The sequence below is a fragment of the Chelonia mydas genome, chromosome 8 (assembly GCF_015237465.2).
Source record: "Chelonia mydas isolate rCheMyd1 chromosome 8, rCheMyd1.pri.v2, whole genome shotgun sequence".
Lineage (NCBI taxonomy): Eukaryota > Metazoa > Chordata > Testudines > Cheloniidae > Chelonia > Chelonia mydas.
The window spans coordinates 53,208,281-53,234,928 of record NC_057854.1 but is presented as its reverse complement, the minus strand read 5'-3'; the positions used below and the strand labels follow the sequence as shown (position 1 = coordinate 53,234,928).

At 44.9% G+C, this 26,648-nt stretch overlaps 1 protein-coding gene across 1 annotated transcript; it reads left to right on the top strand.

The window, feature by feature from the left end:
- The first annotated feature begins 10,752 nt into the window (after positions 1-10,752).
- RGS16 (regulator of G protein signaling 16) lies at positions 10,753-26,069 on the top strand. The gene is made up of 7 exons (XM_007061144.4): positions 10,753-10,764; positions 11,085-11,089; positions 18,658-18,771; positions 20,172-20,273; positions 21,204-21,265; positions 22,760-22,926; positions 23,225-26,069. Exons 3-7 carry the CDS (start codon positions 18,731-18,733, stop codon positions 23,423-23,425), a joined length of 573 nt encoding a protein of 190 aa, XP_007061206.1. The 5' UTR covers positions 10,753-10,764; positions 11,085-11,089; positions 18,658-18,730; the 3' UTR covers positions 23,426-26,069.
- Positions 26,070-26,648: the final 579 nt, after the last annotated feature.

Sequence of the window (26,648 nt, the reverse complement as noted above, 5' to 3'; positions counted from 1 at the left end):
TTAAATTACTAGAAGGTTGGGGCAAAACTGGTTGAAAGACTACACTCAGAAAGTAGTTATCAAGGGTTTCCTACAACAGGAGAGTGGCTGTGGGATATCTGCTTGCTGAGCCAGACGTAAAGTTTTCTTTACAGGTGTTCTCCTGCAGGACATGTTACGTAAGCAGCCTGTTTTTCAGAGAGCAGGCAGAAGCAGTGATGTGTTCAGAGAGCAAACTACCTTTACTGGCCCATTAATTCAGCTAGGTATGGAATGAAATGGCTGTGTTGGAGGCAGCATGTCTGGGTCATCAGTGTTTCACGTGACCATGCTTCTCCATATGCAGAAGGATCTTATGCATCTCCCCTATGCTACTGATACTAGTACAATGATAATGTACTATTTGTTTTTGATCACTTTCTTTAGTGTTTTGTAAATGCCTAACACATTGAGAATGCTAATTGTTCCCTGCCCTGGAGAGCTCATATGATAAAAAATGGGTAGGCAAACACACAAAGGGATGGGGTGCAATATGGGAGTGATCAAGGTGGGAATTAGCCAGGGTAATGTAATGTTTGAATAGCACAGTGAATTCTTTTGTTTCTCTCCAAGCACCACCAGCTAGTCATAACCAGCCAGCTTCTTGTGTGTATGTCTCGGTACATGCAGGAGTCCTCCACTTGAATGGGTAGAGGATAGTGGCCTTACAGACCAACTCAGGGAAGGTGTTTTATGCATGCAGGGTGGCACAGAAGAAATTACAGAGAGGCTGGTGGGAGCAGTAGGCAAATGGGCAAACAAGGCAATTGTCATTAGCAGAGCTAGATGGATAATACAGAGGGGCAGAGTTGCAAAGAGCAGACATGATATAGGATGGGGGTGTCAATGGAGGGATTCAAAGAAGGGACTGATATTGTGGCGGTGGGGGAAGACAGCATTTTGGGTGAACTGGAGGTGGGCAACTTGGGTGTCAAAGAGGCAGAGGTAATAACAATCCAGACAGGAGATTACAAGGGCCTGAATGAGAGAGTTAACTGTACGAGTGGAGCGGAACAGATGGAACCTGGAAATATTTTGGAAGCAGCAGCAGCATTAGGGTTGAATGTTGCGGCCAGAGAGAGGGAGGAGTTAAGGATGACCCCTGGACTATGGGCCTGAGTGATGGGGTGGATGGTGGTGACAACAAATGGAGGATGGGGAGACTGTTTCGGAGGGAATATAAGGAATTTGATTTTGTCATGTTAAACGTGAGGCAGGAAGGCATAAGAGAGCTAGGCTGAGATGCAGGATTGGATGGGTAGAAGCAAATGAGTGGTGGACAGGTACACTTGCAAATTATTAGCATCAAGATAGTAAGAGAGCCATGGCATGATCCAGAGAAAGGGTATAAACAGAGGAGAGAAGGGGGCCAAGGAAAGAACCATCTGGGGCCATTAGGGACAGTGGGAGGGAGAAGGAAGAGTACCTGCCAGGCCCTGAGACACTAAACAGCCTCTGATTTGACATCCAGTCTTCAGCTCCCAGTGGATACAGTTTGCCTAGATTCCCTTTGGTTTTGCTGATACCCAGTCTAGTGCTTCCCAGTGTTGTTCTCCTCCTGGTCGCCCGCAATCCCATCCAATCTGACTTTGTTCACAGAGCCCTTCACCTTCCCCAGGGGACAGTCTTCCTTATTATTCAGCTCCCACAGGGTGTTATTTTTTTTAATAAGGCTGAACTGTTTTCATCTGGAATCATTACAAGGAAACTGCTCTATCCACTGTTCATTCCCATTCTCACATTCCTTTCCTAATTCCCTGCCCTCCTCCCCTCTTAGTTTTTTCCCTGGTTTCCTGACTCAACTCTCTAGATCTGTCTCTGAACTGAATTCCTCCCTCCAAAGTGTATGCATTCAAGTGCAGAATTTGACCTTTAATATTGCTGTCTCTTTTCTGAGATAAGATATTTAGCCATAGTCTTCACTGTGTGCTGTAGAGTGATTTTCAAGAGCAGTTGCCTGGAATGAAGTGGGAAGATTTAAAAACCTGCCATCAGCTCTCTCTATGCAGATATACGCTCAGATACTCCATAAAGAGAGAGCAAGCTGGGCAGATAACAGCAGTCCTTTGAAAAGCTCATTTGTAATTCTAATTTTTTATTTAAATAATCTCCTTCTGCACTGCTACAAATTTCCAGAGCAGCCGTTTCCATTTCTGGTTCATGCAACTACAGCGTGCTCTTTTGTTTTGAATCAATTAAATGACCCATAAGGTAGCCAGTCTCCAGGCTAGGCAGAGGGACCTACACAGTGGCTGTCACATAACAAGAGCAGTCCATTCACGTGTGTAGGAGCAGGGCTCAAAACTGTATTAAAAACATACCTAAATTTCAGGATTCAAAGGCTTCCAGAGGCAATCAGAGCTTGGGAAAGGAAGAGTGGAGGTCAGACTAATACAATGTGAGTCCTGCAGAACGGGACTAAGCGGATCTATTCAATTAGTGATGGGCTGGTTACTTGCTTTGGCTTGTCCTTTTCTAGTGAAAAATAAAATGCTCTAAATTAAAGCAGGAGGTGAAAAAAAAAAAAAGTCACATCTGAGCCCCTGTGAACATTTTGCCCCTCTGAGCACTCTGTTGGGACTTGGCTCCCGTTTGCACCTGCTGCCTCTAAGAACTGTGCCAGGACTGAATGCCTCTTGCTCTGGGCACTATGCCAGAAATCCGCTCTTAACAGCTCCAGCTGGCCCCCAACACTGCCTCCAGGACTCAGATCTTGAGATCTCCTAGGAGATACTGCTTGCTCTGTGCAGCCAAGATGCAGTTCCTGCAAGCTGCTGCTACGGTAGAGCATTGTGCCACAGGGACATGCTCCAGCCACCCATGTGCCCTGTGGTTTCTGCTATTGGGCAGCAGTGTGCCAACAGAGAGCAGTAGCTCCAGGATCACTGCTGCCCACTAGCTTCCTGGGCGTGTTAAAATGACGTGCCAGCGACTGCCCCATGAAATGGAGTTGGGGAGCAGAAGGATATGAGCAGCCTACAAAACCATGAGTGGTTTTGTCCATTAAGACACAGCATCCTGTTGCTGCATCTTACAGGGTCACGGCATCCTACAAGGTCCCAGTGACAGAAACAATGCCCTGGCTGTGCCCACTTAGAAGCAGCACTTGTTAGTCTCCATAGCAATGGAAAGTCAGTGAACGGATGGCCAATGAGAGAGACACTGCCAAACACTCCACGGCTGAAAGGCAGAACGTCTGGGTGAAGACAGACATGGCAGAAAACATCAGAGGCATCCAGGCTACCTGCTCAGATTCAGGTGCACCACGGGCAGAAAAACATAGACATGCGAAAATCTAACTGCCTGCGGTAGCGGCCTGTTCCTCCCTTACCACCTCCTCCCTCTCTCACCTCCACGTCCTCCCTCACGATATTCCTCTACCCGGGATCCCACCACCGCTCTAGGGGCCAAACATCCTCACTCGCTGCTCTTTCAAATCCCTCCTCAAACCCTCTGCTTTCACCAGGCTTTCCGAGGCTGACTCCCTTTCCTGAGCGAACTATACCTACCATTTGCCTTACCTCAATCTGCATTTAAAAGTGACCAGAAATTGTAAGTCGTTTATATTATAACACACATGAAAATGATTTCTTTCAACTCTCTTCCTTCCCTTCTGCCATCCACTGTCTGTTATCTTTGATTTCAGTGTTTCTCCGATTTTATACTGACAGCTCTTTGGGACAGAGCCATGCCTGTTTTAATCTCTAAAGCGCCATACAAAGACAGGACATTACATTCATGCTTATTATTGATAATCAATGGAAATCAGCAGAGCTCATGGCTTCAGAAGTGAGTGTTCGGCTTCCCCGTGAATGAATCTGCCTGTTCATTGCAGAGTGAGAACTGTTATAAACGGCAGTGGGTGCATCTAAGGGGTTTCCCCTCACTGTTCACAATACATTTAAGCTCCTTGTCCTCACTGTCACACACAACTTGGCTCTTACCTGCCTTTCCATTCTCATCTATTTCCATTTCCCCCTCAGCTCCTGCATTCTACCCACACTGCATGATTAACCATCCCATCACGGGGCGCAGACTCACAGGCGGCGACTCCTGCTGGTCATCTCAGGGAATTAGTTTTCCAGCCTCTGGAGCGCCCTCTTCAGGCCAGAATCTCACCTTGCTGCTTGCTCCCATGTCCCTCCCAGGACCCCAGTGCCCCTTTCACTGGGTGCTGCTCCCTGGCAGTACCCCACAATTCTGGATCTCCCCCTCCCAGGGGAGCCTTCCACCCACTATCCCTACCTTGCCTCAGTCATAGGCTCCTGCCAGTCACCAGCTAGCCCCCACGCCCTGGGGCAGACCGCAGTATGAGCCACTGATCACAGGCAAGGTTGGGTTTGGACCGGCTGCCTCTGTCTAACCTTGGGCTGTCCCCTGCAACCCCAGTACCTGTTGGGCCTAATGTTACACTACAGCCTGGGGCTTTTCTGGCTGGAGCTCCCCAGCCCTGCGCCAATCTAGGTACTCTGCTTAGGTCCCTCCCTCTCAGAACTAGAGAGAAAGTACTCTTCTGCTCCTGGCTTCCCTGGCTTTTATAAGGCCCACCGGGTCTGTTTGGGGCGTGGCCCCCAGCTGCAGCTGCTCTGCCAATCAGCCCAACTCTTCCCCTGCCCCAGCCCTCTCCCAGGGCTATCTTAAACACTTCTGGGCCCGAGTGGGTGTCCACCCCGCTACACCTCCCTTTTGCATCCTTCTCCCACTCTCATCCCTGAGCTTTCTTCCATGCAGTCCCCTATGCCTGGGGCCCATTCCCTGTCCCACTTCACCATGACTCAACCCCTTCCTTTAAGTCCTCCTGAAAAGACACTTCTGCAAAAAGTCCTAGGGGGGGAATTTCCACAAGCACCTGAGGCATTTAGGAGCATATGTCCTACTGAAAGTCAATGGGACTTGTGCTCCTACATCACTTAGTTAGTTTTGAAAATCAACTCCATAAACCCTAGTCTTCCCCACAATGCAGCATCACAGACATGAAAGATCTTTCAAAAAAAGATTCTAAACAAAAAATCATGACACTAATAAACTCTACCATATGCTTCCCCACTTGATCACTCTGCTGATTTTTTTAAAATCACGCACACACATACATCCTGTCGCCAGTTACTCATCATATATACATTGTGTGTTTAGTTCAGCATTTTAGTTCTAGCACATAGGGCCAGATCCTTAGCTAGTGTGAAGTCAATGGAACTATGCTGATCTACATAAACTGAGGATGTGGTTCTTAAACTACAGAAAATACTTATTTAACCTGTATCTGAATAATCCAAACTTCTTCCGGCTCAATTGTGAAGAATCAAAGGTGCATGCTCATAAAATTTTCCATACCTCCCACTTCCAGATGGTCAGGAAATATCATAAGAACAACGCCTCTCTGTAGTTCTGTTTTCAGCCACAGCTCAAAAACAGAGAAAGTGTGGAAATGAAACATTAAAAGAGTTCAGGATTAAACATCCTCTTTGGGATACACAGTGTGGAGTTATTCCAGTGCCTGCAGCTGAGTGATGAGTTTTACACTAACAAAGTCAAGGCAGAGTTACAAGAAAGGAATTTATCCAGAGAAATTACAATGCAGAATAAACTTTGTGTTCCAAATCCACTATTGATAATATGTGCATTTAAGAATAGAGCTGTGACAGACCTGCTAGCTAAATTAAACAATAAACCTGTCCCTAAATTAGATTTAAATTGGCAAAAAAAGTGTGTGTACATATATATAATACAACTAAAAGATTTTCACACAATGCTAAACAAATGGCTTTGTATCATAAATTGCTGCACCTAAAATATCTCACACTGCACAGGGTTGCATGCTTTAAGCGAAGTGTCTGCTTATTGTCAGATTTAAGGTACAAGTAAGTAGAGCCCTGCGTGGATACAAAATCTGTATCTGCATCCGATCTGTGACCCGCAAACATGGTCCATGGATATAAAGCAGATATCTGCAGATTTACAGGCTCTATAAGTAAGGAAGCATTAGAGATGCCTTTTATTAGCTAAATTTTGGCCAGTGGGTTGCTAATCATATATCTACTGTAATACAGGTTAAGTGTTTGCGTTGTCTAGACACTTTGATAGAATATCCAGATTCCATATTTTGATGCTCAGATTGGCACTTATGGTAGATGTGTTAAATAAAAGTTTATATTGCCAAGTGCTGATTTAAAAGCCCAATTTTGGGATTTCTACCTTCTATTCATGCCCATATTTCAAAACTCAGCCCTCTTTCTTTTGCACATCCAAGACTTTGCACTTGATAGATAGAAACACAGATCCTACAGCAGTTAGAAGACCAATAATTCTGAGCTGGAAAATGAAACTAACAACACTAAGATGAACATGGGTCAGACAGCTTGTAGAAACTGTTTTGGTGGAAAAGGTGTTCTACAAAAATCTGGGTCCCATTCATTGTTTCCTAATCTACTGGGGAATACATTGATTAATCCAACCCACAGCTACTGCTGAGAGATTGCAATTTCCATTATCTACATGCCAGGCAATCATCTTGTACAAAAAAGGCAGTACAGAGAAAGTAGCAAGAAAAGAGATGTGTCTCACAAGGGGACATCAGCAGAGGGGCAGACATGGAGCATGGCTCTCATAGATATGACTGGATAGGATTCCTCTATAATAGCTTTTACTCCTAGGGGAATTCTGTGCCAAAAATTAAAAATTCTGAGCACAATATTTTAGAATTCTGCAAAATTCTGTATATTATTTGTCAAAATAATACAATATAATCCAGCTAGTTTCAATTATTTTGGTAATTTATTTAAATTACAATACAATGGATGGAGAATGGGAGTGGGGAGCACTGCAGGAAATCACCGAACCCCCTCTGTCTAATAGTAATGTAGCTAGTTTTGACATAAGAACATAAGAATGGCCCTACTAGGTCAGACCAAAGGTCCATCTAGCCCAGTATCCTGTCTTCCAACAGTGGCCAGTGCCAGGTGCCCCAGAGGGAATGAACAGAACAGGTAATCATCAAGTGATCCATCCCCATAGCTCATTCCCAGCTTCTGACAAACAGAGGCTAGGGACACCGTTCCTGCTCATTCTGACTAATAGCCATTGATGGACCTATCCTCCATGAATTTATCTAGTTCTTTTTTCAACCCTGTTATGGTCTTGGCCTTCACAACATCCTTCCACAGATTGACTGTGCATTGTGTGAAGAAATACTTCCTTTTATTTGTTTTAAACTTGCTGCCTATTAATTTCATTTGGAGACCCCCTAGTTCTTGTGTTATGAGAAGTAGTAAACAACACTTCCTTATCTACTTTCTCTACACCAGTCATGATTTTATAGACCTCAATCATATCTCCCCTTAGCTGTCTCTTTTCCAAGCTGAAAAGTCTCAGTCTTATTAATCTCTCCTCATACGGAAGCCATTAGATACCCCTAATCATTTTTGTTGCCCTTTTCTGAACATTTTCCAATTCCAATATATCTTTTTTGAGATACATCAGTATTCAAGATGTGGGCATACCATGGATTTATATAAAGGCAACATGATATCTTCTGTCCTATTATTTCTCCTTTCTTAATTATTCCCAGCATTCTGTTTGCTTTTTTGACTGCCGCTGCACATTGAGTGGATGTTTTCAGAGAATTATCCACAATGACTCCAAGATCTCTTTCTTGAGTGGTAACAGCTAATTTAGACCCCATCATTTTATATATATAGTTGGGATTATGCTTTCCAATGTGCAGTACTTTGCATTTATCAACATTAAACTTCATCTGCCATTTTGTTGCCCAGTCACCCTTTACTTCTAGTTATTAATCAACAAATATATGCAGCCATATGCTCACTGTTACATCATAGGCAACTGAAGAGCTAGTGAGGGCTGGGGACTCAAACTCACAATTTACACTGGCTACTGAGCATCTCCAAAAAGGTCAGTATCAAACAGTTCATGGAGCACATTTTGATAGGAAATTTTTTCAGTCCAAAAATTTAGACCAGATCTAATCACTAAAGCATCATAAGCATTTATAAGGCCATACTGTCCTTTACAATGAGGCTCCTTTAAACCACTCTGACAATGTAAAGGAGCCTTAAAATTTTTACACCTGTTTTATATGCTGAAGGAAATTCACTAAGAACAATGGGAACAATTCACTAAGCAGGAAGGCTGCTACATTCTCCTCTGCCTGAGGGAACAGAACCTGCCCCACGCCTACCTCTTCAGAAATACCCCAAAGCCCTGCCCCTCCACACTGAGCATGCTGCAATAGTGAGCGAGAGGGACAGTGTCTCTCTCTCTCTCTCATACACATGACTACCCAGGCCCCACCCCCAGGAAGTGATTTATGTCTCTACCAGCTGCTTTGAGTGTCCAAACTGACCTGTCTGCACTGCCAGGGAGTGGGTGCATGACCGCTCTTGTGGCTTCCCTTTGCTTCCCGGTCAGAAGTCATTTTTCTGTGGGTAAGCAAAGAAATCTGCGAGGGCCATGAATTCTGTGTGATGCAGAATTCCCACAGGAGCAAGATTTGCAACTCACACAAACTTTATCCAGGCACCAGGTTTAATGCCCACTTGGCACTAACTTCACAGAGGGGCAACTGTCTACAAATAGGCCAATATGGTGGAGAGTCAGGACCTCTCTCTGCAAACATGCCTTAACCTGCATTCACTGTGTAATATCAGCAAACATACCACAACCTGCAACATGTGTATTGAAATGCACGTGAGCCTTGAACACTAGAATGGAATCATACGTATCTCCTACTTGGCAGAGGTTTAAGATCAGGAAGAGGCTCCCTATCCCCTCTTTCCACATCAGCAAATCAGCATAGCAGAGGGCAGGAACTGGCCCTTTCTACCCTGTCCTAGGACTGATCAGTGCTCTTCAACTTAAGGGCAGATTTGCAAAGCTACATAGACCTTCCCCATTTGTGCCTTTGCAATTTCAGCTAGTTCACAGAGTCATCATCATAATGTTCCTATTATGCCTCTGAAGTTTAGGGCAATGATGAAGCTCCTCCACTCCTGTCTGTTTCTGGAAAAGTTCACAGAGTAGTGTTTCCATAATTTATTCAGACAATTAACCCTGATATTATTAGAACTCATGAATACTAATTCACGTACAGCAGGCTAGCTCCCCTGCAGGTATAAAGTGGGTAGCTCTGTTTACAGCATGCAATAGGCATGGATCTCAGTATGTTGGCAAAGCAGGGCCTTCTCAGGAAGATGCTGTCCTTGATGGAAGTAGGAGGATGGGGTGAGTTAAGGGCATAATGGGCAGTTCTGATTTGCCCCTGCCACAACCCTAAAATTTGTGTTCTGAGAAGGGTTGTGTTGGGGGGAGTTCCTAACGTTAAAGGGCAGACCCACAACTGAGTGGTGGAGTGGGACATAGTTGACAAGGCTGAATGAAATGGTAGCACACATCCACAAATCCAGTATGCTTTACACTTCCCTGTCAATTGTTTTTCTCCCATGAGCTTAATCTGTGTTTGTAGGTACAGACGGCAGAGGACCTGTGACAAAACTTGGGGAGACGCCACTCCCATTCCAGTCTTTGTGTATTAAACCCTTGGAAAGATGTGGGGGACGGATTATCTCTGTCATGCGGCTTTCTGTGACCCAGAGTGACAACTCTGAAGTCCAAAGTCTTTGTGGAAATTCCCATCTGGTACTGCTCACCACTGACCCCTCCCCTCATTCACTGTCCCCAACCCTTGCACCAGGGGCAGGGCTGGCTGGCTGCACTCAATGACACAGTGTAGTTTTGGAAATTTCCTTGTCTCCTGTCTGAGAGATAATAACAGGTTTCAGAGTAGCAGCCATGTTAGTCTGTATTCGCAAAAAGAAAAGGAGTACTTGTGGCACCTTAGAGACTAACAAATTTATTTGAGCATAAGCTTTCGTGAGCTACAGCTCACTTCATTGGATGCATTCAGTGGAAAATACAGTGGGGAGATTTATATACATAGAGAACATGAAACAATGGGTGTTACCATACACACTGTAACGAGAGTGATCACTTAAGGTGAGCTATTACCAGCAGGAGAGCGGGGGCGGGTCCGGAAACCTTTTGTAGTGATAATCAAGGTGGGCCAGTTCCAGCAGTTGACAAGAACATCTGAGGAACAGTGGGGGGTGGAAGGGAGGAATAAACATGGGGAAATAGTTTTACTTTATGTAATGACCCATCCACTCCCAGTCTCTATTCAAGCCTAAATTAATTGTATCCAGTTTGCAAATTGATTCCAATTCAGCTGAATTGGAATTAATTTGCAAACTGGATACAATTAATAGCTCACCTTAAGTGATCACTCTTGTTACAGTGTGTATGGTAACACCCATTGTTTCATGTTCTCTATGTATATAAATCTCCTCACTGTATTTTCCACTGAATGCATCCGATGAAGTGAGTTGTAGCTCACGAAAGCTTATGCTCAAATAAATTTGTTAGTCTCTAAGGTGCCACAAGTCCTCCTTTTCTTTTTGAGAGATAATAAAGACTCAGCACAAACAGAAAGAGCCTGTGGGGGAGGAGGTGACGTTGATTTCTGGAGATAGCTACCTGGTGTCATTGCTAACAAGGCAAGCCACCCACCCCACCCCCACAATTAATATTAATGGAGAGACACCCCCCCCCCTCCTCCGCCAGGGAGATTGCAGAATACAAACAGAGACAAGCAGGGTGCAGTGGGGAGTAGAGAAACACACCTCTCCTTCCCTCTCCCGTTGCTTAAGTACAATATTATATCGGTTTAGTGCAGTTGTACTGAAGTGGTTGTTTCTATAGCAGCCTCTGGGGCTGCTAGCACATTAATGACAGGTTTCAGAGTAGCAGCCATGTTAGTCTGTATTCGCAAAAAGAAAAGGAGCACATTAACTGTCATAATGGACTACTGAATGCAGCAGAAAAGCCATGTGTGACCTCACACCTTAGCTCTGTATAGCGGTGATAAATACTCAGCCTCCCGGGCTCAGGTGGTTTAGTTGGAACACTGAAACCTCTTAAGGACTTCTTAAAACATAAAGGAGAGTTTGCAGAGGGTATTAAATGAGCATGCAACAAACCTGTATATAGGAACACAGGCATGGTTGTTCCCCTCCCCTGCCTTCCGCCCAGCCACTCCCCCACTCCCAATCACGCAATCTCACACACACCATACCTGGCTAAACTCACATAAGTTTACATCCTTCCAGTTTAAAATTGGGGAAAGCATTCTAAATATGATTGTCGGGCTCAATGGGTAGTGATCAATGGCTCAATGTCTAGTTGGCAGCTGGTATCAAGCGGAGTGCCCCAGAGGTCGGTCCTGGGGCCGGTTTTGTTCAACATCTTTATTAATGATCTGGATGATGGGATGAATTGCACCCTCAGCAAGTTTGCAGATGACACTAAGCTGGGGGGAGAGGTAGATATGCTGGAGGATAGGGATAGGGTCCACACTGACCTAGACAAATTGGAGGATTGGGCCAAAAGAAATCTGATGAGGTTCAACAAGGACAAGCGCAGAGTCCTGCACTTAGGAAGGAAGAATCCCATGCAGCGCTACAGGCTGGGGACCGACTGGCTAAGCAGCAGTTCTGCAGAAAAGGACCTGGGGAGTTCAGTGGATGAGAAGCTGGATATGAGTCAGCAGTGTGACCTTGTTGCCAAGAAGGCCAACGGCATATTGAGCTGTATTAGTAGGAGCATTGCCAGCAGATCGAGGGAAGTGATTATTCCCCTCTATTCAGGACTGGTGAATCCATACCTGGAGTATTGTGTCCAGTTTTGGTCCCCCCACTCCAGAAGGGATGCAGACAAATTGGAGAGAGTCCAGCGGAGGGCAACGAAAATGACTAGGGGGCTGGGGCACATGACTTACAAGGAGAGGCTGAGGGAACTGGGGTTATTTAGTCTACAGAAGAGAAGAGTGAGGGGGGATTTGATAGCAGCCTTCAACTACCTGAAGGGGGGCTCCAAAGAGGATGGAGCTAGGCTGTTCTCAGTGGTGGCAGATGACAGAACAAGAAGCAATGGTCTCAAGTTGCAGTGCGGGAGGTCTAGGTTGGATATTAGGAAATGCTATTTCACTAGGAAAGTAGTAAAGCACTGGAATGGGTTACCTAGGAAGGTGGTGGAATCTCCATCCTTAGAGGTTTTTAAGGCCTGGCTTGACAAAGCCCTGGCTGGGATGATTTAGTTGGTGTTGGTCCTGCTTTGAACAGGGGATTGGACTAGATGACCTCCTGAGGTCTCTTCCAACCATAATCTTCTATGATTCTATGATATGAGCTCCTCAAGGGTCTCTGCAGTTATGCAGGGCAGTGTCTACAGTTAATACGCAAAGCCACTGAGATACACAGAGAGGCACAATCCACACAAACACAGAAAAACCTTAAGCAACAGACAATCAGGTTCTTTTCATAACACACAGGTATATAAGGATCCACCCACATGCATATGGACACACCTGCTCTCTCTCTCTCACACACACACACGTACTGATCCACTAAAATACAGTAACTAATACTCTTACAAAAGCAACACACAAACCTAGTCTCCTCAGATTCTATATGCACACACACATACAGCTGAAGCTGGAAACATACTGTACAAGTATCCACAAACATTTGTGTACATAAAACTGGTGAGTTTGATTCAACAGTATTTGCAAGCCCTTCTTATTTGCTATCTGTGAACACTAAATTGAGCAAGATTTTATTCAGCAAATGTTCATGTATTCACACATATTCACACTGGAAAATATAAAAGTTATAGGCATCCAATCGGGGAGATGAAAAATGCTACGGGCCTCATTTTTAGGAAGGCTTAGCACTTAAAATTCTGTTGAACCCAAAGGGAGCTATGTGTGTTCACAAGTTATGAAAATCAGGCCCTATGTAACTTCAGTGACCAATCACTCAGCTCAGAGAATGAGCAAGGAACAGTCACAGGATACTTGTAACTAACAGTCTGAAATGTGTTTGCCCAATCTGCTTCTCAAACAATTGTGAATAGTGAACAAACTTCTAAAAATCAGTCTGTCTATGGACAATTCATATGTAGAAAAATTGACTTTGTGAACATTTTCACCATCTCTTTACATAACCATGTGATCCCCACTTTCCCAAAACACATTCACATTTAGACATCAGAATGCAACCACTAATATACTCAGGGATACCCCAAGATGTACATACAGGGATACTCAGGGACACCCCAAGATGTATATACAGAGAGTTAGACTAGATCAGCGGTTCTCAAACTGTTGGTCGGTACCCCAAAGTGGGTCACGCCCCTGTTTTAATGGGGTCACCAGAGCTGGCTTAGACTTGCTGGGGCCTGAAGCCGAAGCCCGAGCCCCACCGCCTGGGGCCAAAGACCAAGCCCCACCACCTGGGGTTGAAGCCAAAGCCTGAGGACTTCAGCCGTGGGTGGTGGGACTCAGGTTACAGGCTCCCTGCCTGGGACTGAAGCCCTTGGGCTTTGGCTTTGGCCCCCCAGCTCAGGGTGGTGGGGCTTGGGCTTTGTACTCCCCTCCTGGGGTCGTGTAGTAATTTTTGATGTCAGAAGGGGGTTATGGTGCAATGAAGTGTGAGAACCCCTGGACTAGATGACCCTGGCAGTCCTTTCTAACCCTATGGTTCTATGATTCAGCGAGAAAACAGATTCCCTCCTACAATTGCACATGCACACATGTGTATACAAACGAATGTATCCATCATGCATGCACATACATAGCTACTAGCATGAACATATGCGTGCGCACACACACACGGAGAACTCATCACAGCAGAGTAAGAATTAACATACTCTGAGAAGCAGCCCGTGCCCCAGGCACAAGTGCAGACACATAATCAGTACTCCCAGGAGAGTCTGAGACAGCTCATGTGCCTTGAAGCTGCACTGTGGCTGCAGCAGCCATTCCTCCTAGAAGAAGCAAGCTGGTGGATGTTTTCTCATTGTGTGTCTGAGCAGAAGAATGGAGAGGAAATGGAGAGGAACATGCAGATTACTGAGGAGAACAAACATTACAGGCTGAGGGCAGGTAGTCTTTTTTAAGCTTGTCTTTCTTCTTATTGTTGTTTGATCAGTATGGTACGCAATGAAAAGGGAATATGAAGAAGCATGCAGCCAGATCCCCATAATTTCCAACACATATCCAGGCAGATGTAGTGTTGCATCCATCACATATTCACTCCTCCATTTCCTTTGTACTCCTTGAAACCCAAGGAGAAACCCATATACAAGGGGAAACACATAAGAAACCACAGCTCAAATCCCAGTTTTAAAGCACAGGAAATACATTAACATACGCCCCCCCCAGCACTGAACATATATCTCTACAACTAAAGTACAAACAAAAAAAATCCTTAAACTAGTTTATTAAAGAGAGCCATGGAGGAGAGAGGTTGGTCTTCTCATTGAAGCACTGGACTGGGGCTCAGAAGAGTTGCACTCAGTTCTTGGCTCTGTTGCAACTTTTCTGTGTGACCCTGGGCAAATCTCTTCACCTTGGATTTCCAAAGGTGCCTGAAGTACTTAGATGCCCAATTCCCATTACATTTCAACTCCCTTAGGCCAGGGTGACCAGATATACCGATATTAGAGGCTTTGTCTTATATATGCAACTATTTCCACCCCCACCCGCCCCAAAAAGTGTCCTGATTTTTCACACTTGCTATCTGGTCACCCCACAGGCACCTACTTTCCAAAGTGCCGGGGGATGCTCAACCGCCGGCTCTGCCCCAGGACCCGCCCCACTCGACCCCTTCCCCCAAGGCACCACCCCACCTCTTCCTGCCCCTGCTCCACCTCCACCCTGCCTCTTCCCACCCACTTCTACCCCCTCCCCTGAGCATGCCCTGTCCTTGCTCCTCCCCCCTCCCCCCAAAGCCTCCTGTGCGCCGCAAAACAGCTGATCGCAGCAGGTGGGAGGGGCGGGGGGAGGGAGGCGCTGATCCACGGGGACCGCTGGCGGGCGGGAGGCACTGTGTGGGAGGGAGGGAACTGATGGGGGGCTGCCGATGGGTGCTGAGCACTCCCTATTTTTTCCCCATGGGTTCTCCAGCTGCAGAGCACCCAGGCACCTATGGGTCACCCTACCTTAGGCTCTTTCAAAAATTCCAGCATTAAACTCTCTGTGGCTCAGTTCCCCGTCTGTAACATGAGAGTAGCACTACTTCCCTACCTCATCAAGACGCTGCGAGGATAAATTCACTGGTGTTTGTGAGGCACTCGTATACTACAGAGATGGCCATATAAGTACCTAGAAAGCATTAACCCTATCAAGTTTGCTACACATCTATCCCATTTCAGAATATCTCCAGTGCTTTTAGGAATTAAGGGAGGAGAAAGATCTGAACTTTCCTGTGTGCTCCTATGCTCCAGGGACCCTTTAGTGCCAGCTGACAGAAGGCACAAGGGATGGCATGTGAGGTCTCTACTGAGAGCCAGAAGCCCACTGGTTGTCATAATCATTGTGAAATGTATGCACAGGTAATATTTAAGGAGTTGTGAATCAATACTGAAAATTAGGTTCTTAAGGTCTTGGGCTTAAGGCAGGTCACCATGACTTACCTCAGAGATGTTCTTTGCAGGCAGGAGATAACTGATACCTATCTCCCTGTCTGGCCATTTGTGTATTGTATGCCCAGTTGCATACTGAGCCAGGAATGAATTGAGAGACTGCAAAATTTAGAGAAGAAATCTACAGGAAGAAACAGACAGCAGAGGACATCCCTTTTATGAATGAAGACAAAGGATTGGTCTGGTATATCATAGAATTCGAAAGGAGACACACTGATTCCTTCACCAAGGAGGGAAACTGATAGCGTGCTTGTCCCACAAAAGGAGGGTCATTTCCAGCCTGGTTGTTAAGTGCTGCAAGAATTTGGGGTGAGTATTACTTTACAAGACATAAGGGTTTCTTGTTGATTAAGTTCTAGGTTCTAGAATGTGTGTTATGATTTTATTTTATATGTAAGCATTTGCGCCCGATACTTCTACTTGCTTCTACTTGAATCTCTGTGTGTTGTTAAATAAACATATGCTTGATTTCACCATAAACATGCCTGAGTGCTGTGTATTAAGCCAAAGTGGAGTTCTAAGGAGTGACTACTAAGCTAGGGTGTTCTTTCTTTAGAAGCAGGGGCTCTGAACAGTGAGAATGTCCAGTGGACCAGGGGCTGGACACTCCAGGGAGACGCTCAGAGGGCTTGAGGGGTGGAGTGTGCCTATCGCTAACCTGCAAAGTGACAGCAGTGCCTGCGAGGCCAAGAGGGGGCACTGCTTGTGTAGCCCCTGGCGGTGGAGTTAGGGAGCTCACCCACAGCAGGCACAAAGTTACCTCATGTTAAGGGCAGGTGGTAGCAAGGTCCTCATAGCCCTGGGTATTCCCAGGAAACATCACGGCCACCGCCCTACCCTGGAATAGACTGAATGCAATGTTTAGTAAGCGACCGATCTTTACCAGATTCCTGTGCCCCTGTGGAATGGAGTCTAAGACAGTACAGGGTCTATGACAAATATCAAGGGCAAGAGTCACTGGATATTTTCAGCTGTTCCAGTGATCCAAAGCAGCTATAAATCCAGTATAATAGACCAGTTAAGCAACCCATTGCTACCAATGAATCTGGTCCCTTATCATTATTTCATTGTATTTATTGTTTCCTGTATACTACTTCAGTTCTATGATTCCATTGCTGGATGGACAGACATAGCTAGGAAGATGAAAACGTGCTTCACGGGTGCTGCTGAAGCAGCTTAAATGAGACGTTGTCCTGAGTTTACTGCAGCAGACAGACTGAAATCTCCATCACACTGCATTGCCGCCACCACAGATGGTGCAGCTTAGGCAGTCTAACGTGAGCGGCTGTCATGGCAGATGCAGCCCATGGACAGACGCAGAGGAGAGTAGTTAGAGTTTGTGAAAAATGTCCAACCTGGTGGATGGGCTCACAGTGGCCATGGGGCTGGTTGAGAGGCAGGAAGGAAGGAGCAGATGGTTTTAGAATCACGGCTCACAGATTTGTATTTGAAAGATGAGGAACATAAGAGCCATGATATTATGAACCCTGATGCCCAGAGAATGCAACGAAAACAGGGAACCACAAAGAGTTAATGTCCAAAAGCCATCACAGTGACTGTAGTAATAGAGGGAGCAGGTGTTACTCAGAGAGAGAACTGCATTTCCACAGCAGAGAGCTTTAGACTCTGCTTGTCTGTCTGTCATGTTTATCCATCACAAGGGTTTTACACCTTCCTCTAGCATCTGATACTAGTCACTGCTTGAAACAGAATGTTGGTATGGCAGTTGCATCCTATCCATCCATCTATCCTTTGCTATATCCCTGTTTCCCATTTATCTCTATCTGCAGGTCTCTCTTGCTTCCCTTTCTCTCTCCGGCACTGCAGCACAATATGACAGAAGCTGTTTTATTACGCATTTGGCTGTTTCAGTGGAGCCCTTGGCGTGGCCTTAGAGGGAGTGACGTTCTTCTTGTTATAACATTGTAGGAATGTGGAGGCAATATCAGGCTTCAGTACAGTCCCCTACCATGATAAATATTCAGAAAATTGACCTTTCTCTACCTCTTTGCCCCATTCTCTTCAGCTCTTCTGCCTTTATCTCCAGCTCCATTCTCTCTTTCCTCTGTTTTATTATCTCTGTTCTTCTGTTCTCTCCTATTCAGGTTCTTACATTGTGCCTATTACCATGGTATCTTTTCTCCTTCTCTCCCTTCACCACATGCAGAGCAGAATGAAACAGAGTCTGCAACTATGATCCAGTGTACACTACACATTGAACCATATCAGGGGATCTGGTTACGATAACTAAGGTTGTCCTTCCGCATGGTTTCAAAATATAGGTGATGCCAAACCCTGTTTTAACGAGTGTCTCTGAGTTGTGCCACAGCTTGGACGTATAGCGTGATTTGGAGGCCTGGTTAAAACACCATTTTGCCCTATTGACTATGTAAGGCAGACACTAGGCCAGTTTCGCCTGCATGCTCCGGCTGCTTTGCACTGATCTGGAGATTGTAAACCATTTAAACTGGGTTTATAGTTACTTATGCCAGAATGGTGCAAAATTGCCGGAATGTACCAGTGAATCTGGCCCATTGTTTAAACCCCAGTGAGGACAAGCACATTGTACCTGGTGTTTTCCCAACATGCTCATATCTGTAGTGCAGACAGGACTAAGTGGTCTCCAGCCAGTGGTACTTAGCTGATAACTGCTTTTCATATACTATATATTAAACAGATTATTTTATTTTAAGAAGAAGAAAAGCTTCCCCTTCTCCAGACACCTGTAACAGCATATCCTCCTTATTTCATGGCAGACAGTCTAGGGGCAGTCTAGGGGCAGTAATGGCTTCTGATGTTTACATAGCAGATATAGTTTATAGGTAGAAATTAATCTGTTTTTCCTGTTATCTGGGAACAGGTTAGGACTGTGATGTTCAAGGACAGCTCTGATTCTCCCCGCACTTCCTTCTCTTAACACACAGAAAAGAAACCCACTTAAACCATTACCATCTTTTCTTACTACTGTCGGAGCTTTTGGTTGGCTAGAGGCTGGAGCTGTGTGTGGTTAACCCCTCCCACTTCCCATGTGATATAAAGCACAGCTCCGAGGCCCCGCTTCCAGGCTACAGCACAGGACTACCGTAGCTGCTTTCCATTCCAGTGACAAGGACGAAACCTGTTGTCAGCTACCTACCCTCCTGCCTGCCCAGTTCTCAGCATGTGCCGGGGTTTAGCTGCACTTTCCACCTGCTTGGAAAGGTAAGAGGTTTTGAAATACGGGGACTCTGGGAAATAAAGGACTTGTCGATACAGAAATATTAAATACAGTACCAGACCTTATGGCCCCTTTTGCATGGGCAATGATGCTGTGTTTGTAAAACTGGGACACAAACTGTGTTTAAATCCTAGCTAACAATGGTTTAAGCAATATAGTTTAGCAATATAGTACCAGGGAGGAGGGGAATGTAGGGGTAAGCAATATGAAGGGGTAGTGCTGCTTTTATATTTTTTTAATGCTTGAGGTTTGTCTTGCTATCCCCTTCAACTGCAGAACTTGCTTTGCCCTGACAGCAGCAAACATATTTAAAATAAACAATGATGTGGATGCAGAGTCTTGTGCTACCTGTTTGGCACTGAATTGATTATTTTTATAACCGTCTCTTATAACAAGAGACAACTTGTTTAAGCAGCAGTATATGAATAACATTTGATCTGTACCCTTTCTTAGGGATGGTACTCCAGGGAGCAGGGGATTTAGCAGGTAGCTGTGTCTGTATTGTTGCAAAGATGCACTGGCAGGGAGGTGTCTCAATACTGTCACCGAGATGCTGTGGCACGGAGCTGTCTCTGTGCTGGCATAGAGACGCCACTGCAGGCAGCTGCACCAGTACTGCAGCAGAGACCATGTGGCACAGACAGTTCAGTCGTGTTGCAGAGACACTGTGGCATGGGGCTGTCTGCACAGTGTGGCAGAGACAGCATGACGGGGAGCTGTCTCCATACTGCTGTTGAGAAGAGAGCGGTTTCACTATTTTCCCTGAGACTCCAGAGCAGAAGGGAAAAGTACGGAGGACAAGAGGATCAGGAGATCAGAGCAGAGATTGACCAATGGACACCAGGGTGAAGAGGAAGCCAGAGGGATAACGAAAGGGCCATACAGGGCAGGCAGCTGCCTCTATGCTATACACTAACCAGGCAAACACCTCCACACATGCTCTATATGTGCATACAGGAGAAGCGTATAGAAGAAACCATCTCCCAAGGAGCTACTGAGAGTTTTCTAGTGGGTTCTGGTGGCAAGGGGTGGGACTGGAGAAGAAAGGTTTTAATTCATAAGTAGGAACACAATAACTAATACTAAAGATAACAGTGGGCTAAGCCAATTACAGGAATAAGGGGCTGAAACTTCACTAGAGTCAGTGGAGCTGTGCCTGCTTCTAGCCGTGTTTAATTTGGTCCTGTGTATCCATGCGGGATTCAGAGAGAGTGCCAGCTAATTGCATCCTGTGGCATTTTTCTGTAAGGATATAATGGTAAAAAGCCTGTCCTGACAACAGGCCTTCCCTTACTTTGATGAGAATGCACCTCCGCCCCCTAGTGGCCATTCCTTGCCTCTTAGTATCTATTCCATACCCATCTGCTCCTCTTCTGTCTTTCAGAGCCAAACAACTCAAGACTCGTTTAGGGATCCTGCTTCATAAACCGGAGTTGGGACATGAGGCTGAGAGCTTCAGCACATCTGAGCAGGGCACCAAACTGAGGTAAGCCAAGCCTGCCTTCTCCCCCAACTCAGCACAGGCCCCCTGCTGCTGTACATGGGTGGACATAGGAAAGAGAACACAGCAGTAGAGCACTGTATCATGAGTAGGGTGACCGGACAGCAAATGTGAAAAATCGGGACGGGGGGTGGGGGTAATAGGAGCCTATATAAGAAAAAGACCCAAAAATCAGGACTGTCCCTATAAAATCAGGACATCTGGTCACCCTATGAGAGAGTTATACTGGTCCCCAAAGACTGCACTGGGATTGGATCATGTTCGTCCCCCTCTCCATATGAGGAAGAAAGCACAATACATCAGGAGAACTCACAGCTCTCCCCCCCATTAAGCCCCAACCCGAAATTTTCAGAGGGGAATGATTATTACCCAGCTTTATCAGTCATAAAACCAGACTGGACAAGAGGAGCCCTAGCGCGTGGCATCTGGAACAGTGTGGTGTTCCAGCTTCAGGCTAGACACCAGAGTGGACTTAACTGATTACTGGAGTCCCCCAACCAGCTGCTGGACTCTGTCTGGGGAATGTAGTCAACCTTAGAACGAGGACCCTCACTATTTGAAGGCAAACTCTTTGCCAGAGCTTGTACCAGCTGGAATTGGCTCTTTTGAATATCTACATAGAAAAACAACTGGCCATAGCTACACTGTGGAGCTAAGATCTAGCGAGTCATCTGGGAGAGTAAGAGAGGGAGAAAGAAAGAGAGAAAGAAAGGAGGAGAAGACCCCAGAGGTAATGAGATTGCTGGGTCTCTTACTTTAGTTTTCTATGGAGTGATGCAATCCTCTCCTCTTCCCCTAAACGCAGTTGCCTCTGTCACAGAGCTTTTCTATCCCTGAGACTTTGGCCAGATTGAATACTTGTTAGTTTGTTTCCATAAAACAAGGTTAATACTTCACTTTACTTTTCCTCTCCAGAAACTCCTCAGAGGAAGCACTAGAATGGAAGAAGTCCTTTGATCACTTGCTGAAGAGTAAAAGTGAGTATGAGTCTCTTGTATGACAGCATGAGGGGGAAGTACACAAGACCGAGTGGGAGGGGAGACTAAGGACTAACCATGTGCGTAAGCTCAGCATAATAGGTAATGTTTGCCCATTCTCAGACTAGAATAAAAGAAAGGTCAGTCTTTAAGAACTGCTTCCTTCTCCTTCCTGAGTATTGCTTTGATGAAAAGAGGACAGTGGAGCAGATAACTGTCTGAACAAGCTGGGCAAAAACCAAACAATTGCTGCATGGCCAAGTAGGGTTGCCATTTTTCAGGCTTGGTCCTCTTTCTGGCAGAGACATTGTGTCACAATGCAATGCCATGTTGTTGGGGCATAAAAGTTACCATGCTGATGTTGTGTCAGTGGGATGTATCACTTTGTCAAAACCTGGACTGTAAATTGTCCTGCAGGCTAAGGTTATTACCCATCCCAGTTTCAATGCACATTCAGTAGAGACCCGTGAAAATTGATATTGTTCAACAACTTTGGGGTTGAGAGGCAATGCTACCGCTTGTACCATTCAGAATTTTTGCAGAGAGGGAGAATTCAACAGCTTTCCTCCAGAACGGTAGGAAACGCCCAGAGGTACTGATTCGGTGTGGTTTTAGTATATCCATCCTGCCATCCAGACTGTCTGTACTTGCAATCCGCTGTGCTATGCACTAGTGTCCCAGTAAGAAAATCTCTCTCACACACAAACACACACACATAATTCTTTTCAGGGATACACTTTGGAATCAGGGGAGGGTTATTTCCTTCCTACATGGCCACAGTGCCCAGGAGTTAGACTATTAAATAAGTGACATTAGTTTTAAGATTTGTTATTTCTAAAGTGGACTGAAAATGTTACTGACATGATAGAAATGACTCCACAGAGGAGAGGCCCTTCTCTACTGATAGGTTGAAACAAGGAGCACAACCCAAACTTTGTCACCTGTTTTGGTTAACAAGTACATTCAGAGGTGTGACTTCATAGACTCTCTTGAACATGAAGCATGTGTGCTTCTGCACGGCTTGTGACTTGTACCCTGTACAACTGAGCCAAGAAGGAGAGCGTCACCACTCAGATCTGTTCAGATACTCATGGAGGGCATATAAATACCTAGATAGATCTCTGTAGATCTATCTGTCTGTTCCAAAGCCACAGGGATTACACTCTGGAGAACCATTACAGAAGGTCAGACATGCAGAATGTGCTGGAGACACTGGGTGTGCCCCGTTCCATTCTTGTCTGTGGGAAGGTGGTTTATTGGAACCCAGAGGCCAACAAACAATCTGAGAAGGGTGGAAACTGTCCAGGGTGAAGTAGAATCTTATTATGTCATGGTCTGAACTCCCAAAGAGAGACTTTTCAATAATGCTACATTACTCAATAAGCAAAATGTATTTTAAAACCTGGCAGCATTCTTTATCTCCCAAAGCTGTATGAAGCTCCTTCCTTTTCCCCTTCTTCCACCCCTAAATCTAATTTTCCTTGTTCTTCACAGATGGGGTGGCTACATTCCATGCCTTCCTGAAGACAGAGTTCAGTGAGGAGAACTTAGAGTTTTGGTTGGCTTGTGAGGAGTTCAAAAAGTCCCGGTCAAAAACTAAACTGTCATCCAAGGCCCACAGGATCTTTAAGGAGTTTGTTCAAAATGAAGCACCTAAAGAGGTCAGAATTATTTCTAGCTTTGTATTTTATGGTATGAGTGTGGAATTGAGAACTGTTTCACTTATTTACATAACTTTGTGACAGTAATGTGCTTCCCCCACTCATACCATGGGAAAATTAGTTCCCACACACCAAACGCTGGCTTACTATAGAAGGCACGTCATGTGATTTCCCAGAAGACCATAAATAATATTTATAGTCATGCCCCCATTTTATTTATGGAGGGAAATCATTTCCCTTTCCATATGGTAATGTTCCCACACAAAAAGAATATTGTGTGTCCTGTCCTTCCTCACAGGTGAATATTGACCATGAAACCAGAGAAATAACCCAGAAGAACCTGACAGCTGCCACTTCTTCTTGTTTCGATGCTGCACAGGCAAAAACCCGCACTTTGATGGAGAAGGATTCCTATCCCAGGTTCCTGAAATCTACCTCTTACCAGGACTTAACAGAGCAAGCCACCAGCCATAGCACCAGCAAGCGGTTGCATACCTGATCCAAGTCACCTGTACTGCCAGAAACTGGGGGGTGAGGGGAAGAGCCACATAGTGAAGCAAAGGTAGAGGCAGGAGCCTGAGAAACAGTGACTGAGGCGGAAAGAGCTCTGAGCAGTGGGGTTTTGGCTAAAGTCCTGGGATTCTATCCTTATCAGGATCCCCAGGACCTCCAATGCTTCCATGTACCTCTGAGCTGTAGTGAAGAGCACCTGTCCTGCACCATGGGGATGGGAGATGGTGAAATGAGAACTGTTGGGAGAGAGAGATGGGTGGACAGTTGCTTACATGCAAGCAAGCACTCCAGTGACGGACAGTAGGGGAAAAGTATGCAAGAAGAGACTTGCACTAAAAGCAGAGAGAGAGAGGGGAGCTGGATGAGAGGCTCCATCGAGTGGCAGTTTCCATTGAAAACAGGGCAGATTTAATTCCCCCCCAAACTGTCCACCATCTGATGCTGAACTTTATGCATGTCTGTCTGCACGAGAGAAAGCCTCAGTCTGCTCTCAAGACCCTGCCTCTGTACCGACAAAAATTACAAACTATACATAGAGCTCAGAAGTTTGCAGTTTCTGTAGTGCTGTGGCCGATGAACCCACACTAGTCTGCATGTTCTTGCACCAGCTGGAATTTCCAGCATCTCAAATCATAAAGATGCAAGGACAACTTTGGGTTTTCAGCCACAGGAATCCTGCATCTGCTTTGTTTTGATTGAGAGAGATTTCAGGTTCTATTCTGCCCTCTTCCATGCATGCTCTGGGAGATCCTTTACACCTCCTTCCAATAAGACATCAGCATAGTATGGACATTTCCCCACCCCTCCCATAAACTACACGAGCTCATGTTTTGGTCCTGTAGATTGTTGTGTGCAATCTTGGATTGCATGCCCCACTTTTTATTATTGTTATTGATAAAATTTCATAGATGAGCACAGAACTTTACAGAGTACATACTTTGGGTACGCCCTTGCCCTGAGGAGCTTACAACTGAAATTGGATTTACTGTAGATACCACAGTCCTTAGATACCATGGTGACAGGCACTACATAAAAACCCAAGAGAGGTAGGTAGAGAGAACGCCAGTACAGTCAAAGGATGAGGCACAAGTGTGGCAACAGCTGGAGTCCTAATTGGTCAGGGCTGGCATTGTTTTTTTAGAAGACATGGGAAAGGGGAGATTGAGGAGGGTTGATAGATTTATTGTCTGTGTGGAATTGGAGAATGGTGTTTAAAAAGGCCCAAAGAGCCAGACTTTTAAAGGTATTTAGGCTACTAACTCCCAATTTTTTTTTATCATTTGTGTTTTCACCTGCAAAATGTGCCCTTCTGTGACTGATTGTGCAGGGGCTCCTCTTTTTACATGCCTTCTTCAAATACAGAAGTTTGCTAAGACCATGCCTCCTCCCCTGTGCTTCTGCCTCAGCTGCCATGAAAGGAACCCTGCAAAATATAGATTAGGAGATAGACCCCTTCTCCCCCCAGTAGGTTAATGGAATTTGTGTTTCTCATGCATGTTCCTCCAGAGAAAGGAAAATAGGTCCTTGAAGGAAATGTGGGAGAGGAAATACGGAGATTTCCCTTGGTTTTAAATCTGGGCTTAAGTCCCCTACCTGGTGAAATCAATAGGCAGAATACTGAGCAGGTTACTTGCATTTAGTGATCCACACAAAATAGAGTTCTGTGAGCGTAAAGCTCTGAGACCATGAAAGAACGAGGAGTACTTGTGGCACCTTAGAGACTAACACATTTATTTGAGCATAAGCTTTTTTTCCCCACTGCATGCATCTGATGAAGTGGGCTTTAGCCCACGAAAACTTATGCTCAAATAAATGTTAGTCTCTAAGGTGTCACAAGTACTCCTCATTCTTTCTGCTGATACAGAGTAACACGGATACCACTCTGAAACCTGAGACAGTGAAAGAACACATTTAACCAGAAGCTGCTGTCCAATGCTTTTCTGAGAGGCTTGTAGCACATTTCATTTGCTGAGACTTTTGGCACAAAACTTGATTTTCAGAACCACCCTGATTAGGTATTTACAGATCCGTTAGTTAGATTAGATAATTATTCAGACACTGAGGGTGCAGGTACACTGGTGCTAGTAACAGTATAAATACTAGTGTAGCTCGGGCTCAGGTGTTTTCAGCACTGTCTCATTGAAAACCTGCCTTGAGCAAACTTTCCTGGTAAGACAGAAGCATAGTGCAATCTTACCTGCAGCAATTTATTCACAAAAGCCAAATCCTGAGATCCTTACTCAGTTGACACTCATTCTTTGCCCAAACAACCTCCTTGTCACTTCCATGAGCATTTGCCTGAGTAAGTACAGAGAATTTGCCTTGGATCACTAGTGGTGTCCTCCTATTGCAATTTGTCTGGCCAGTGGCTTCAAGAATCTCAAGAACTAGTGGCTGGACTCCCTTCTGCATCCTCCTCTCCTCTTCCTTCCAATTCTACCTCTGAGTCTTCATGGGTTCCAGCTGGGTTCTCAAGAGATTCTAGCTGCTTTAATATTTATTATTTATTTTCACAACTGGAACTAGCTTCATAATGCTATTGAGATACATTGTTCTGATTGCATGGTTAACACAATATCATTATTATTTATTATTATTATTATTAGGAAATAAAACAAAATATTGAGACAGCTTTCCTATTGTCTTTGTTTTTAAATTACACTCTTTTTGCATTGGTGATCGTGGGACATAAATTGTAGTTTAGGGCAACAGTGCACATGGGTTGCATGTCACTCACAATGTTGTTTTAAAACAATTACACTACCAGAAGCAGAGACACTAAAGGAATGGAAGGTGGAGGGGGACAACATTTTTCACAAGATAGCGGTCTTATTTAAGAAAAATTAACCAGTTCCAAAAATGATGAAAGTAATTATTAAGCTTAACATGTTCATTAATAATATTTAGCCCTCTTATAGCAATTTATCTTCAAAGTTATTTTACAGTAACTTCTCGCTTAATGTTGTAGTTATGTTCCTGAAAAATGCAACTTTAAGCAAAACGATGTTAAGCGAATCCAATTTCCCCATAAGAATTAATATAAATAGGGGGGGGTTGGGTTCCAGGGAAATTTTTTTTCACCAGACAAAAGACAATATTTTATATATGTATATACACACAGTATACGTTTTAAACAAACAATTTAATACTGTACACAGCAGTGATGACTGTGAAGCCTTGTTGAGAGGGTGGGATATTTCCCAGTGAAT